The 17,823-nt window shown below is 37.5% G+C and overlaps 1 protein-coding gene across 1 annotated transcript in view; it reads left to right on the plus strand.

Moving 5' to 3' along the window:
• Positions 1 to 17,243, plus strand: part of LOC102735413 (protein TALPID3) — an 83,532-nt gene extending 66,289 nt beyond the window's left edge. The window contains exon 19 of the mRNA XM_081830446.1: positions 16,900 to 17,243. Coding sequence (XP_081686572.1) covers positions 16,900 to 17,051 — 152 coding nt within the window. The 3' untranslated portion in view covers positions 17,052 to 17,243. The remainder of the gene's footprint in view (positions 1 to 16,899) is intronic.
• The last annotated feature ends 580 nt before the right edge of the window (positions 17,244 to 17,823 follow it).

Here is a 17,823-nt window from a genome sequence, read left to right on the forward strand (position 1 = left end):
AGAATTCCTCATATCAGTGAGATCATATGATACATGTCTTTCTCTTTTTGACTTATTTCACTCAACATAATACCCTCCAGTTCCATCCACATCGTTGCAAATGGCAAGATCTCATTCCTTTTGATTGCTGCATAATATTCCATGACACATTTATTCTTAATTTTAATAAACAACGCTTTTTAAAGCTTTTCCCTTCCTACTTTTTACAGGGGAATGTAGCTTATAATATAAGCACAGACTGATTTCTTGGATTTGATGATTAAATTTAGTCAGAATGGTCAGTTATCCAGCACTGTTGCCGCATACTAATTTAGACTTTTTGGGGAAAAAAAAAAAAGGTGTGTGAGTGTGTGCGGATGTACCAGAGTGCAGAGGGAACCGCTTAGGGCTAGAAATGCTTATGACTGAATCAACCTACGCACCAGAGTTGTTAACTCCACTTTTGTTTTCTCTGGGTTATTTCAGAATGACCTTGCAAGGGATGAAAGATCTAACGCCAACAGGAAAGATGTCTCTAAGTGTTGGACCTCAGTTTTTAGGGCGGGTAGAGTCAGTGAAGATCATCCAGCCATGCAGCCAATGCAAATTGGGAAACCTGAGCTGTGTCTCAGGTGCCACAGTAATCTTCACAGTTCTGCAGCTACATCGCTTCTCTTTTAAGAAACCTAATTGTTCTTTTTGATTAGGATAAATGCACAAAACAAAACAGGATTACTTCATTATAAAATATGTTCAAATGTGTGCATGAAAATGCTATTATTTTCACTTTCCTTGATAAGTGATATAATCACTTACCTTGATTGCCAAAAAGGTGTCCTAAAATCTGGTTGTTAATCTTGGCCGTACTTGTCAACTCCAAATGGACAGGCACTTTTTAGTGTGATGGGCTTCACACAGGTTAGGGAGAATGCTGGCACTTTTTTGCCATGAATATACTTGCCATTATACTTCCAGGTAAGGAAGTCAGAAAACATAATTTAGGTAGAAATGTAGTTCCGAGAGCCTTGTGATTATTGCCTTTTGCGTCATTCTGCCTACATTACAACAGAGCAGACTTAGGAAGTCCTAGAAATATGATGGTGGGTGTTTTCTAATTACTGCGTCAACATGATCAATCATGTTCTAAGTTTTCCGGTTTCTTGAAAGAGCATAGTTTATGTTCCTAACACTTCCCGGGAAACAGCACAAAATTAGTTTCTAGGCCCCCCTAAGTTTCTCCTGGTGTCTCAGAAGTATATATTATATAAATGAAGTATTTGTCTTTGACCGAAGGGCTCGTCCACCAAACTACAATTAATGAATACAAGAATTAGAAATCAAAACTTTGTTTAGTCTGAGGAAAAACAATTCTTTAAACTATAACCACGTGGCTGTTTCTTGTTTGCATCAACTCTGGGTGACTGTTACTGTCTCCCGTGAATTCTCTGGGGCAGGGACCTGACTTTGTTGAATGAGCCAGTTGTTTTCCTTTGTGTTGCCCATCTAGTAAGTTCCCATCTGGTTTGTATCAGACTGTTTTCACAGCCAACAACTGCTGCCTTCTCTATACCCTGACACGTCAGGGCCCCACGCTATCAAAGCACACGGCCGCGATGGCCTTCCTGGCAGGACTGTGCAGCTGTGCCTCCCGGCTGGGAACTATTACCCGGAGTAACGGTAACGGAGAACTTGGACCGGCCCTTATTCCCATTGGTGTCGTGTGTACAGTGAGCAGAAGTCCACCCTCCCCTGCCCACCGCCTCACACCCAAAACTTACTAGTCAACAGAAAATCTTTAGAGCCCTAAGTTTAGGATACGGAATGGTGGTGGTCTTGTTTTCTCGTGCCTTCCTGGATTTGAAAGCTCATTTTTCATTCTTTCACTCTCTTTCAAAAATTACCAAGTCTGGCCTTGGGGAAGTAAGCTGGTCACCATGTCACATTTAATTTTTGTTTCCAAATTTAGTTAGGAATGTCTAGATCTGGCAAAATCCACTATAAAAGCTACACAAATAATACAGTGTAATTACAGTGATAGTCACAGGGCGTAATTTGAGAGTTTTCATATTTAGGAAGGATTTCCATCTCAGAAGATGGATTTTCTGTACATAAACTATAGAAGCACTTGGGTTCAAACTGCTTAGTAACTATTAGGGAGTGACTTTGCCTTCAGCTTTGTTAGCCATCAAGAGTCACTTATAAGAATGTGATGGTAGTGACCTTCTGTAACAGTCTATGGCCTTACGTAATTAAAGTTGTGCAAGTTATTGTTGAAAAAATTGAGTTTAAATGTAGCTCTGATGTCATTGCTTCATAAAATGAAACAGCAAACCTTTTTGGCACCAAAAAGAAAGAATTAAACGACTTTTGTGGAATGTATTAATATTTTAGAAATGCTTTCAAGATTAGGTAAAATGATATCAGTTTGTGATTTCAAAGAAATTGAGTGGCTGCTTGTCACAGAGCATCAAGTACCCTCTAAGTAAGAAGTCCTATAGAGTCAAACTAAAGCAACAACAACAACAAAAACTCACCTTCTGCTTCTGAATAATTTCATCTTGCTGGTATTTCAAGATTTTAAGGAAAGAAAGAGAAAGGAATTTGGCTTTGTCGTTAGCAGTATGGCGTGTGACTTAGCAACTATTCACTTGATGTTAAAGGCCAGTAAAGTTAGTTATTTGGCTGTTTCAGTCATTGGAAAACAGTCCAAAACTGTAGAGGAAGCACCTTTCAATTGCTGAAACTGATTATTGTTTTTTTTTCAATTTCAACTTTCTACGGAAGTATAATCTACATATAGATAAGTACGCATATCATGGGTGTCCAGCTGAAAGAATTTTCACAAACTGAGCTCACTGGTGTAACCCATGTCCAGCTCAAGAAACAGCACACTGTCAGCACCCCTGAGCCCCCTCATGTTTTCTCTGTTACAGCCTCCACCCCCAAGGATAGCCGCTGTTCTGTGATTAGTTCTCTTGTTTTTTCTTACTGTAAGTAGATGAAATCAGGCAGAATGTGTGGCTTCTTTCACGAGACAAACCTAGTGTGATTTTTAAGATTCCTTTAGTTTTCAGACCATTATGACATGCTCTTATAAAGAATTATCTGAGAGGAATTTGTTTTGGTGGCAGTGTCACAGGCTATTCAACCAACAGGAAGTGCATTGTCGATAAAGTTGTCTACTAAAACATCGACTCTCTCAGTTCTCAACCAAATTTTAGTGCTGGAATGTTCCTCTAGACATTCCTGCCCCGAAAAGGCAGGGACTCTTTGTCGTAACACCACACAGCAGTACATTCAAGTACTTAAATGGTTTTTAATGAGCTTCAATAATTAAATGTACGTTAGTCAAATAAAGCTTAGTCTGCATTCAGGATAGGTGGGTCATCTATTTTCTGAATTACCAATCAGCTTCTTGGCAGTTGGATATAAGCTTTTATGCTGCCGAGATACTATTTCTAAAATGCTATTATTGGAGAGACTCGTATACCTATTAGATATGCAGCTGAAGAGTAACTTAATCTGGCCAGATTATTTGTTTCAAAGGTGATAATTTCTTTTTATATATTTTTAACTACTCTAATAATGTTCCTTTTCCCCCCCAGTGAACTCAAATTGGTATAAAAGATCCAGGTATTCTAAGTGTTACTAGTTTTATTTATTTATTTATTTATTTATTTATTTTTTAAGATTTTATTTATTTGTGAGAGAGAGAATGAGAGACAGAGAGCATGAGAGGGAGGAGGGTCAGAGGGAGAAGCAGACTCCCTGCTGAGCAGGGAGCCTGATGTGGGACTCGATCCCGGGACTCCAGGATCATGACCTGAGCCGAAGGCAGTCGCTTAACCAACTGAGCCACCCAGGCGCCCTAAGTGTTACTAGTTTTAGATTTCTCCTTATTTTGTTTCATATTCTGAATGGCACCCATTTAAAAACTCTTGTTTTGTGAGCTAAAAAATTTATTATTAGGAGCCTTCATCTTTATATCCTTGTTTTACAGTTAATAGCCCTATAGTACTCTGCAGTTTTCTTAAATAATCCATAAAGAATTTGTTTAAAGGGGCACCTGGGTGGCTCAGTCGTTAAGCATCTGGCTTCGGCTCAGGTTATGAGCCCAGGGTCCTGGGATCGAACCCTGCATCGGGCTCCCTGCTCTGCGGGGAGCCTGCTTCTCCCTCTCCCACTCCCCCTGCTTGTGTTCCCTCTCTCGCTGTGTGTCTCTCTGTCAAATAAATAAATAAAATCTTTAAAAAATTTTTGTTTAAAATAATAATATAACAGTTTATAGATTTAAGTATTGCTATTCTGGTGATCCTTACTAAGGGTAGTATTAAAAACCAAAAGATAAACTTTCAGGACGATATAAAAAAATTTTAAAAACAAGGGTACAAACATTGTAAAGCCCACGTTGCTATCCTTTTAAATACCACTTTTTGAAATACTACAACATAGCCTCCTTTCAAATTGGCACCATATAGCTACAAGATTTTGAAGGACCATTTAAAATAAAAAGCTAAAGTATTGAAATAAGATGAGTGTTTGAAAGAAGCATAGTGTACAAATGGTATAATCCCAAATTGTATAAACCCCTCATTTAAGCTTTTTCAGCAGTATCCCTGCTTTCCTAGACTTGGATTCCATTTTCAAATCTCAGATCACTTGTTTTGATTTTGTGATATCTTTAAATATTTAAGTAAAAGATAACACATTTGTCTTTTGTGGTAAAGGTAAAAGGACAAATTATATTTGTAGGTAATTTATGACTCAATTTTTAGCCAGTGTGACCCACTCCTAATTTCATAGAAATTCATGGATCAAATGTTTGGAAATTGTTTCTTCTCATCCTTTGACTTAAATACCAATGAGTATCGTTTCTTCCATTTTAAACAGTAGGATGAGGACGTATAAGAGTCAACAACCTTGATAAGCAGTTTTTAAATCATGTTGGCCAGGTATAGGTTGTGTTTGCTGCTTTAATTCTCACCTGCAGAGTACAGTGCTCACCCTTTCAGGAAGCCCCATCCCTCAGCAAGTGTGAATTATGAGCCAGCTATTCGTTACAAGAATAAATGACAATAGACAACTCTGATATTGAGATAGTGGCTTATTTTATTTATTTATTTTTTAAATTTTACTGTTAGGAGAAATTATTACAGAAATCAAGACTCTATCCCAGTTTTGGTGGAGTTTGGTTTGTGTTTATAATAACATCAACAACACATAATAGCCACCATCTCTGTATATTTCCTATATGTGATATACTTCGCTAAGATCCATAATCAACCCAACTAGGTAGATGATAATATTCTCATTTTCTATTTGAGAAACCTGAGGCTCGGTGAGGTTACATACTTTGGCCAAGGATACATAGCTAGTACATGACAGAGCTGTGAATCAAATGTAGTCCCAACTCAGAAAGCAAACGCTGTACTCTTAAACATTATACTGTATTTCCTTCCTTGATAATTTTTTAAAAAGTAGAACAGATAATTTCTGATGGTTCTTACAGGTCTCAGTATCTGAAGTTGGGAGATGGGGAAAGAACTGTTTGCTATGGGCTGTAGTCCCTACTATTAATACTATTAATATGTCACATTGATTTGTCAGTGAACCTTTCTGAATCTTGACTTCCTTATTAGTAAGGATAAGATGATCTCTGAGACCCGTGGTAGCGCTCTGTTGGTCATATGGGAGCAGTACTTTTTCTTTTCAACAAAAGGTCTCCCTGTCCAGAAATATTTTTAAAAGATTACCTAACAAGAAGAATTTTTTGTGAGTTGTGAGAAGTTAGAAAATAATCACAAGCAACAAAATAATAAAACTACCACTTATTGAGTAATAAATGTAGGCACTTCTCTAAGTTATTTACATATATTATCTCTGTTAATGATCATAAGAAACCTATGAGGTAGAAGAGGAAATTGAAACACAAAATGGTGATATTCCACAGAGTGGTGGTATTTCTGCTAGGTCTCACAGCTCATTTCTGTTGGCACTGTGATTTGCATTAGGCAGTTTAGCTTCCAAGTCTGTGCTTTTCACTGTGAGCTTCCAGGTGACTCTCTAACGTAGTGTCTGGTTGTCAATTACTTGCAACTTTTTTATCTTACATACAACAGTGTAGAATGAATAGAAAAAAGTGGGTGTTTTTTCCAGAAAAGGACCTATACAAGATCACAGAGTAGTATATCCATTTGATATAAAGGTTCAGAAACATTGGTCAGCTGGATATTTCTTGAGCAACCATACATAGAGGACTGATTTAGGCATCTTAGGGGAAATAAGGAAGGATAATGGAGGGAAACCTTTTATTTTTAGATTTTATTTTTGAGTAATCTCTACACCCAACATGGGGCTTGAACTCATGACACATGCTCTACCAACTAAGCCAGCCGGGTACCCCTATTTTCTTGTCCTTTATGAAAATCCAGCATTGCATTAAATCACTTTAGCCTGTGAAGTGGCTTACTGAAGGCACATCTTAAAAATAATAACAGATTTAGCATATTATTTCAATTTAGATGTTTTTACTAATAATGCAGCTTTGTTGGATATAAAGAGATGACTAAAGTATGCTTTGGTTTGGAGTAATGAAATCATCATTTTTTGAGTTAAAATTCATTGTTTTAATAAATTAGAAATAAGCCGTTGTGTTTTTTAAAAGCCATTGTTTTTGAAAGTTTCAAGAAAATGCTTTTTATTAAGCAAAAAATCTGAATATTGGAGAAAACTTGCTCCTTTTTTATTCCAAAGAAAATGCAGTGTATAAAATTCACATTTAGGTCGTTATGAATTTAGAAGTGTTTCATTATAGCAGCAGGTCCCATTGGGGGATACACCCCATTTGGAGTGTGGACCTATCAGAATGGAAGGGAGCCCTTGTTAGTTTGAAAAAGCCCCAAAAGTGATTCAGACTTTCCCTTCTCCCTACGCCAACCCTCTGTTGAAAATCACTGGTTTAGAAAAGGTTTCACAGCTCCTTTCTCCAAAGCCAGACAGGTACAATATATAGCACCTTCTAAAGAGGATTAAAAAAAAAAAAAAAAGGCAATAGAACAGGAAGAGACAAAGAGAAGTTACCAAGAATAGAAGAAGAATTCGAGCTCCAGGATGGAAACATTAACAGCTACAAGTGGTATGATGCTAAAAGGCAGAGAGCTCAATTAATCGTTAGTCTTTAAACTCTCCTATATTTGAGGCGGAACAGGCGCATTAATTGGAAGATTTGCTCACTGCTGTCAGTCTGCTCTGTGTTAGTTTTACCTTTACAATTAAAGAGGATTAAGACAATGTCTTATTCTTTGTGGTCTTCACAACACCTCATATCATACTGATGGACACATAAAAAAATTTTTTTTAATTGAATCCTAGCTAGACCTAAGGTAGGTTTTTTTTCTTTTCTTAGTTTCCACCCAGTTTTGTTTAATATGAAAGGGGATGACGTTGCTTATTTCTTACCGTAACACAATAGATACATTTAAAATCTGGGCTTTGAAGCAATCACTTCTGAGTGGACTGCCACTTAATTTTACTTGCCCCCCACCCCCCAAATAAAGTTTCTTCAGTGGAAGTGGCCTGTGTGGTGCGACTGATTGTTACCATTGTGTCCACCTTTGTACTCCAGGTGCTGTGTAGAATGGGAAAGGTAGCTATAGAGGGCCAAGCAGTAACCTTTCCCTCTGTAACTCTCAGAAACTTAGAGGCGGAGTAGGAAGTGAACATAGATAGTATCTCATATATTAAGATGATAGTAAGCACTTTGAATGCATTTAAAGGTTTTTTAAAACAGTATCAAGGTTAGATGTTTAATTTGGGTCTATTTGCAGATTGTCAGTATGTAATACATAACTTGTATTTGCCCCAGTCTTACCTTTAGAAAACTATATTTTCTTCTAAAACTATTCTTTTTAAGCTTTTTTCTTCATTAATCTAGATTGCATTTAATTCTTTAACGTATTTCATTTTTAGGTTTCCGACAGTATAATGACAATAGCTAAACAATCTTTGTCACCAGTGAGAACCTATTGCTCGGTTAAATGAATGATGTAATGCTTCAAATCATGTTCATTTATGTATATTCTTCCAAATCCACCTGAAATTTTTCTGAAATAAGGGAAACTTGAGAGAAGTCTGATTTTTATTTTAGAGAAAATCAGAAAATTCTACCATCCTCTACATTTTTTCCAAATCGTTCTGCCTGAAGAATTTGTTTGAAACAATGGATATTGATAGTCATTAACTGCATTTCAGAGCACAGATGAAGAGCGTGCCATCAACATGGGCCCGTGCTTCTGGTCCCTGGGGTGTCCTGTTAGCTGGAGAACCACACGTGCTACGTGTTCCTCTCTTCAGTTAGTTAACTTTTCTCCACTTCATCATTCCCTAGCCAAAAAGAGGTTTTCCCCAGCCTATTTCATTTTAATATTAAAATGTGGCTTGGTTTGACAGCGTAGTGCTCTTCTGTATTCTCTGACAACTTTATTGGTTGCTTCACATAGATTGTGTTGGGCAATATGCCCCCATCTAGCGTGGGTGAAGGGAGATGCTACACTTTTCTTGTAATGATGAAGTCCTTAAGTAGGAGAATCTGTGAAAACTTCTAACCTTGAAAGAAATGATCCGTGAGCTTCTTTTACTTAACACAAATTGCAAATTCTCTAATGATTCCTTGTTTCCCCTTTTCCTTAATTTTTGATGCCTAGAGATAATCCATTGGGTGGTAAAGTATTTTTCTATGGAGTCATTAAAATTCAGCTGTTTAACTTCCTTCTTATTAAGGCCATTAGATCAGGCTTCTGTTTACTTGGTTTTATGAAAGTAACTGGGAGTGCATGTAGTTTGTGTTCTTTTTAGTGAATAGGAATGAATCATGGTTATTTCTAGGCTTAACTGATTTTCTTATTAAAAAAAACTAAACATAACTTCATCAAGTGAAATGGATCAGACACAAATTGAGCCCAATCTGTACCTTGCGTCTGTATTTACAGGTAAGATTTTTACTTTGAAAGTTGTTGAGGGGCGCCTGGTTGGCTCATTCACTAGAGCATGCGACTCTTGATCTCAGGGTCGTGAGTTCAAGCCCCACATTGGGCATGGAGCCTACTTTCAAAAAAAGTTGTTGAGGGGCGCCTGGGTGGCTCAGTTGGTTAAGCCACTGCCTTCGGCTCAGGTCATGACCCTGGAGTACTGGGATTGAGTCCCGCATCAGGCTCCCTGCTCAGCGAGGAGCCTGCTTCTCCCTCTGACCCTCCCCCCTCTCATGTACTCTCTCATTCTCTCTCTCTCAAATAAATAAATAAAATCTTAAAAAAAAAGTTGAGCTTGGAGCTATTCAGATTTTTCATGTTCTTATAATTTCTTTGATAATAATCAGCACAGTAGAGATACTAATTATACTTTTTTAATTCTTCTAAAATAGCTATAAACTCACCCAGGTAATAGAACTCTGTGCACTAAACTCTAACCCTCCAAAAATCATAAGTTAGGGGACAGAAAAAAATGTTTCATTTCCCTTTGGAAAGTTTATAAAATGTTGAATTAAAAGGCTGCAGGTGTGGTATTCAGAGCACTGAGGATAGTACTCAAGATAATTCCATCTGGGGGAGGTTATTTGTTGGGACAGGACAATGTTTAAACTTTGAAGTCAGTTTTAAACAAAGTGAAGCAGCTGGAACCTGGCATAAGAAGAAACAAACCTTTCACATTAACTATTGCTTTTTAGAGGAAAAAGAATTGGAGTTGTTTTTACAGGTGCCAATACATTTATTCTTCCTATAGGAACTGCTTTATTTTTACCCTAAATTATACATTTCAAAATAAGCATTTGTCAACTCATTTTAAAAACAGAAGCAATAGTAAACTTAAAAAATGCAATAGGATTTATAGGTCTAAAACATATTTTGGAATGAGACTATAAACATTTTAAATCACCCTTTTAAACATGAAAGTAAGGAAAGAAACATTTAATAGTAACTAATCTGGAAAGCAGAGGTAAATAAAATATTGCATACTGTATTTGACATCAAATGACTAGGCACCTTCTTCATCAAAACTTGTATTTGTCCTCAAACACTGAAGCTATGATGTTGCAAAATCTGCAGAGCTGGGTTAAGTATGTGAGGAGAATTGAATACAGCAGGATAGTTTAGCAGCTGCTTAAACAAGGAATTAAGGCAAGAGTAGATGAGCCCAGGGTGGACAGGAAAAATGCTTCAAGAACTCAATAAAATACAGCTGAAATACTGTAACATTTTCACAGACAGCTGGGAAGCAACTGCATGGCTGGAACTCAGGGCTGATTTTAAAGACAGGATCTGGTCAGCGAGAATCTAAGCAGGCTGTTAGCTATGAGAAACCACAGACCCTTGAGGTGCAAGCAAATCAGTTCGGTTCAGCAGCCATTTTCAAGTCTCACTGTGTGCTTACCATTGTGCTACAACTTTGTAGAATGCAGAGGTAAATAAGACAAAGTCACTGCCCTCCTGCAGCACGTAGTTAACAGGAACAGACTCCCAAGCAAATAACGATTGAGATGATAAGGTCACAGATACTTCCTGTGTACCTACTGTCCTAGTCAGACAGCAAAGACTCAGTCCATGCTCTTACGGAGTATCTTGTTTAGAGCAAGTGACAGACACATTAACAAATAATTACAGTGCAGTTTGGTAAGTGCAAAGGACCAAATCACTTTCGGAGAGAATAAGGCATCCACACTTGACAGGACAGGAATTCCTGTATTTCACCACTGCTGCTGAAAGAACAGCTCGAAGAATGTGACTCACTTGCACGTGGGGCTGGGCTCTCCTTTAAGTCAGTGATTCTGAAATATTTGGGGGCCGCAGACCCCTTTGGAGCACTGAAAGCTATGACCATCTGTCTCCCTCCCAAACTGTACTCACGTGAAAATAATTTGCATACTTTTCCAGGGCATTCACAGCTCCCTGGCCATTCATCCGTTTGCCCTGGGTTAAGATCCTTCATGTACGTGGATTCAGGATGATTACATTTGTTTCCTTTTCGATTTTCTTTTTAAATTTGTTGTTTATAAGAAACCAATCTTTATTTCCATGTAGAAAAACCCAAACCCAGGCAATTTAAAGCCATCCAGCTATCTTTTCATCCACTCATAGAAGAATGCCATAAATTTGTACATATCACATGTGCCTCATGTGTTACTTAATGAAGAGTTTGAGATGCTGTACTCTTCTATGAAGCTAAACGTTTTCTTCTTTTCTCTGCTTGTCTCATGTTGTTTGAGGAGAGAATGCTTTGTTTGGAGTCCTCTCAGTTTGCAAATAACAGAGATAGAATAATGAGTTACCAAGTGTTTGAGGATTAGAGTCAGAATCTGAAACCTGATAAAATGCATTATCTAAACCCAAAAAACTTTTACAGAGTTATGCGTATTTTTAGAAACGTACATACAATATATAGGCAAAAATCTAAGTGGACTTTAAAAATCCTGTATGATTACTTGTATTCCTTAGAAAAAATTAGTTTAACTTTCCTGTTCCTTGGTCTTATAAATCTAACATCAAATGTAAAATTTCTTTATGAATGTTAAATATCTTTAAAGCAAAAAAAAAATTGAATTTCAAACATCTAAAAGATACTAAAATATGTCTTAGGAAGCTTGAAATACATGGTCTGACTCAGTGGCATCCCAGCTTAAACATAGCCAAGTTAAATGACTTACTGCAAACCCACGGAATCAAAGAGTAGTCTCTTTTTTTAAAAAACAACTCTGAAAACAGCTGTTGAAACAGTTACATCATGGAGTAATGAGATGACTGTGGAAATTTAAAATGCCAAACTTTAAAAGCACCAAACTACGTTTAATATAGGCAGAAAATTTATGTTTGCTTTAATGATGATTTATTAAGATATAATGTCTTTTTCCTTTAAAAAAAATTAAAATCTATGAGGACCATACTGGATATGAAGGTTACTCTTTTTGCCTGGTAACACTCATTTGCCTGATTTTTTTAAATCTGGTCTGAAAAGGCAGTAATAACACAAACAAGCCTGAGGCTACGGGGTTATAAAGAGGTGTGGAGATACTGGGATCAGTTATATACCTGTCTAAAAAGTCTAAAAAGTCCTCGTTTAAAGCTCAGAATGACTGTTCAAAATAAAGTAAATGAACACTTCAAAAAGTCTTCCCCAGATGCACATTTACAAACATCTTTAGATAAAATGGTGCGTTTTATTGGCTTAACTCATTGACTAAAACATAATTACTTGAGTTAAAATAGCATAACTATTTGGAGGCCTTCTAGAGCTGTGGGGTTTTTTTTCGTAGTGCATTTCAGTGAAACATTCTTATCCCTCTCCAAAGCATACCGCCTTTGCAGCCCATCCTGAGGGTCATTGCCTCTTGGGGTAGTTCCTTTCCAGTTAACCTAAAAGGAAGAGCTAGTCTGTTAGGCAGAACACTGCATTTGCAATATCCCATTTAATCCTCATAAAACCCACTGAGGAAGGTACTCTTATCTTTATTTTAAGGATGAGGACACTAGGATTTGCAGAAGTTATATAACTTTCCTAAAGTCTCTTATCACTCACTATCCCTCTTACCCCTTACCTGTTTTTCTTTATAGCACTTATTGCCTCCTGACATATGTTTGTTTCCTTACTTGTTTGTCATTTGCCCTACACTAGGCTGGAATATGATGGCCGTGGGATCAGAGTCTTTGTTCTCTTCACCGCTGATATCTCCAGAGCCTGGAACAGTGCCTGGCACATAGTAGGTGCTCAGTTGATATTTGTTGAGTGGATAGATGGATGAACCTAGCTCTACCCTATTCCAAAAGCCTCACTCTGACAGTTTGGATAGGACTGTTCCCAAGTGACTGGACAACAGATCTCATGTGGACCCTAGATGTGACCTATCATTAAGGGACTTGAGCTTGAAACGTCATTACTGCTTCTCTCCTTACCTACCATTGCATATTACATGAATGGAATTCATCTTAACCACCTTTAAAAGTAATGTGTGGTTTCTTGTTTTTGTTTTTTTTATTTGTTTGTTTTGAGTAATGGAGGTAGTTGCTATAGTGCAGGAGGCAGTGAGTTGTCTCAGCGCTACCAGTTTTGAATTAATTAGATGAATTATACTAGACTTTTTTTTTTGAAAACCATCTGTTACCTTGTGTGACTCTTTACTCTTGGGTCTCTTCCTATTTATCTCTCTGACATTTCCCTTTTGTTTTTCTTTATTTTCTCTTCATTCAACCTTTCTTTGTCCTTCCTTGTCTTTTTGTCATCATTTCTCTTCTCAGCCTATCTTCTCTCCCTAGGTGATCACTGTGCTCATTACTCTCATTATTATATCTATACAATGACTGCTAATTCTGTCTCTAAAACTGCCTTACGGCCTCTGACACCTTTGATTCCAGTTGCCTACTGGAAAAGTCTATTCACACATCTTGTAGGCATCAGGTATATAACTGATCCCAATATCTCCACACCTCTTTATACCCCCGTAGCCTCAGGCTTGTTTGTGCTTTTATTAATGCCTAATCAGTCAACTAACCCTGTAATTTCAGAGCCATACTTAATTCTTTATTTCAGAGCCTCCCCTCAAAATATCTTGAATCTGTTTCCACTGGCAAGGATCATCAGTTCTTACAGGGATGATTTCCATAGATCTCTCTCCTCTCTCCTTGTTTTGCACACAGCTATTGGAGTTCTCTCTTCTAAAATACATTTGGTCATCCTACTCCTCTGTCCAGAATCTCTTGTGACTCATCATCGTTTACAGAACTTGACCCTGACCTTCCTTTATAGCCTTCTCTCTCACCATTCCTTCAATCCAATCAGTAGTTTGGTATCAGAACAGAGTTCCTTTAACATACTGACTTTAAAAAAAAAAAAAAACAAAACAAAAAACCAAACATACTGACTTCACATTGACTTTATTTTGTTGTTCTTTTCCTTCATCACCTTCCCCGTCTTTGAAATCCTACTTCAACTGCTACTTCCATGTCATTTTAACTAAGTATTGCTGTACACATCTGTCTCCACTTCTAGGTTATGAGCTTCTTGAGAATGAGGACTATTTCTTCTTCATCTGTGATTCTCTCAGCACAATCTTAGCTCCATACATACAGTAGGCTTGTAGGGATGTTTAGTTGGTGAGAAAAACTTTGGAAGAGTCCACTTTATGTCTCTGTGCCTCAGTCGCCTTGTCTGTCTCCCAGAATTACTGTCAGAATGAGGTAAGATGATGGGGAAAAGATTTTTGCAAAATTACAAATTGCTGTATAAATATGAGGCATTAACTATGAGAAATAGCATAACTTTGCAGTGATTGAATTTAATATGTTCCCTGAGACGTGTAAATTTCTGAGATCAAAAAAAAAAAGTTATAGCTCTTGTTGCATCATTGAGCAATTTAATCAGTAATTTAGTGCATATAATAGAAAATGAAGGTACATGTAAAACAGTTTTGTGACATAACAGAGAAAAAAAGAATATCTGGTATCAGTGTGGTTTTTGACAGGCAACTAACTAAAGGAATGGAATTTTTCTTAATAATTAGAGGAAGGTAACATTGAACTTTCATGGGTTGAAAATTAATTTTGCTCTTGGCCTTAGTTATACTTTATGTTAGTTTTTACTTTATTGATGAAGTAAGCTCTGATCTTGGATACTTTTCTTGGTTATTTTGTGTGCTCTGCATCATGACTTTGTAAAATGACAGAATATTTAAATAATGCTTATGTCCTATAGAGATCTTTTTTTTTAAAGCAGTTCTTATTGTGTCTTAATTTTAGTTTTTATCATATCCCGACAGAGCTAACTTTCAAAAGGTCTTTTCTTATTTAAAATATTTATTCTATTCAAATTGACATAAAACTTGTTTTCTTCTTTAAAAGATTATACTGTGGTATTATAGTTTGTGATGTTGCTATAATGTTGCCAAATCTTATTACCTGTCTCTCTTTTAGTAAAAAAAAAAAAAATGAAATTGACACAAGTAACAAAAAGGAGTAGTATAATATTAAGTCTTTGTAAGACTTCCTAATGTGAAAGGAATTTGGCTTTTACAAATATTCCGATCATCTTGGACAGCTGTGTTTGAGTCATCATTGAAATCTCCAAAACGGTCTACTTTTACTGTAGTCCCTGTAAAAATGTAATAGAGAATTCCACTTTATTACTGTGAAAACTACTTGAAAAATATAAAGGAGTTTTAGAAAAATTACTATGGCTCTTGACTCAGAGATCTCTTTAAGATTGTTAAAGATAATTTGTTTTTAAGATGCTTATTAGTCTTACGTATATAGAGTAAAGCCATGAAATCTGAAACAGGGATTTTTGTAGTCTTAAATAATACCAATTTGGCATTCTTCATATTCTTAGGTGGTGTGCTTTAACCTTAAAGAAGTGAATTAGGGTATAGGCAGATAGATTACTTTTATGGTCAACTCTGGATTTCTTTTTAACATATTAATGAATTCTTCATCTCAGACTGTGTCTCCTCTGCCACAGCCTGTCTTCTTTATTATAAGCCTCCCACTACTCTCAATCTGTGGAGTGGAGATTTTTTTCTGTATTTGGTTAAGTGTAGTGATCATGAAGAAAAGTCTGTTTTACAGAGAAAAATACGTTCCAAATAGCTATTTCCTTGATGGTAATAGTAATGATAGTAGTGCTAGTTCTATACTAAATAGTACCATTTAGTGGTATTGGTAACTCTGAGTTTTCAAGTACTTACTAAGTGCTAAGCTCTGTTGTCAGACTCTTCACCAATGCTATTTTATCCTCATTACACTCTGCAAGGTAGGTACTAGTCACCCTTTTAACACGGAAGGACTGAAATGTTGAGTGGTGAAACAATTTGCTGAGGTCACACGGTCAGTAAGAGGGTAAGTCTGAGTTTCAGAGACTAGGCTCTGACCCGTACATGGTCTTACCTGGCATTTGTCATTTGTTTTTTGTTTTTTTAGATTTGTGTTTATTTGACAGAGAGAGAACACAAGCAGTCCGGGGAGTGGCGGAGGGAGAAGCAGGCTTCCCGCCGAGCAGGGAGCCCGATGCGGGGCTCGATCCCAGGACCCTGGGAACATGACCCAAGCCGAAGGCAGACGCCTAACGACTGAGCCACCCAGGCGCCCCTGGATTTTTTTTTTTTTTTAAGATTTTTAAAAATTTATTTGACAGAGAGAGACAAAGCAAGAGAAGGAACACAAGCAGGAGTGAGAGAGGGAGAAGCAGGCTTCCCGCCGAGCAGGAGCCTGATGCGGGGCTCGATCCCAGGACCCTGGGATCATGACCCGAGCCAAAGGCAGACGCTCAATGACTGAGCCACCCAGTCGCCCTGGCATTTGTCATTCGTACCACAACTGTTGGCACTTGTGTATCGTCTTAGTCCATTCAGGTCACCATAACAAAATACTACCAGCTGGGTGGCTAATAAACAACAGAAATTTTATTTCTCACAGTTCTGGAGAAATAAAATCAAATAGCCTCTTCCTGGTTCACAGCCATCGCCTTCTCACTGTGCCTTCACGTGGTGGAAGGGGCTAACAAGCTCTCTGAGGGACCTCTTTTATAAATCCCCTTCATGAGGGCTCCGCTCTGATGACCTAAGCACCTCCCACAGGCCCCACTTCCTAATACTATCACATCAGGCATTCAGATTTCAAAATATGAATGTTGGGGAGGAGAACGTAAATATTCAGATCATAACATACTTTTAAAATGTCGTCCATAATTGTCTACGGGTGGGAGTGGAAAGGAGGAAGTGTATTTTATCTCTGACAAGTTCTGAGCTCCGAACTCCTTGAGAAAAGAAATGATCTCATACGCAATCCTTGTTTGGATCCCCTCCCCCCATATTAGTCAAGAAAGTTTAAAGCATATAAATACTCAGGATATGCTTGTTGAGCTGAATGCGTTTCTCCTTTTTTGCAGGGGGTAAAGTGGTACCATTTCTCACTTCGCAGACGTCACCCACCAAGATGTCTGTGACGCTGCCCTCAGTGACACTGGAGGATTGTTCTCAGTCTCTGAGCATTAGCCCTGTTCAGGGGGGCACGGAGTCCTCAGGAGCAGATACCTTCTGAAAGGGAAGTGAGAGCCAGCATAATAGTCGTGCCACTGGTTGTGAAGTCATTTTTCTCAAGCATAAAACCATGTCTCAAACTATTTGGGATTTTGCGCATCTTCTGAAAAACAATTTCTAATTTTTTATTAAAGTAAAAAGCATAATTTGGGTAGGTAGGTAAACTTTTTAAATAAAATAATTTAAATACGAATCATCGTGAGTCTGAATTATTTCTTAGAATCCTGAGGCAGCATGGAGTAGTGGAAAGGGCATGACTTTTGACATCTAAGAATGTATTCTACGGATATAATTATGGGTAGTTACGAAATGATGTCGCTCAAGGCTATTCATTCTGAATTTTTTTTTGTAACAGCAAATAATTGGCAACAATCTAACGCCTATCAATAAGGGACTGACTAAAAAAGTGATGGTAGGTCTGTACAATGGAATACTATGTAGTACAAAAAAGAATTGTAAAATGTTTATGTGTTGATGTGGAATTGTCTCAGAAATACCGTTAATGTGAAAAAAAAAAAGTGTGCAAAATGGCTACCATTGTTTACAGTTGGGGGAGGACTCCAAATATGTGCTGTGTACACACACACACACACACACATATATTTTCATATGCTTATGGATGCATAATATCTTTGGAAGGATAAACAAGAAACTGCTAACTTGTCTCCGGGGAGGGAGACCGAGGGGCTAGGTGATAGGAGTTAAGGATGACTGAAGCCACTGTGTGTTTGAACTTCAGTTGTGACAGGAAAAAATTATGAGTGAGGTTAATT

Source organism: Leptonychotes weddellii, chromosome 9 (genome assembly GCF_054177405.1).
Source record: "Leptonychotes weddellii isolate Sample4059 chromosome 9, ASM5417740v2, whole genome shotgun sequence".
Taxonomy (NCBI): domain Eukaryota; kingdom Metazoa; phylum Chordata; class Mammalia; order Carnivora; family Phocidae; genus Leptonychotes; species Leptonychotes weddellii.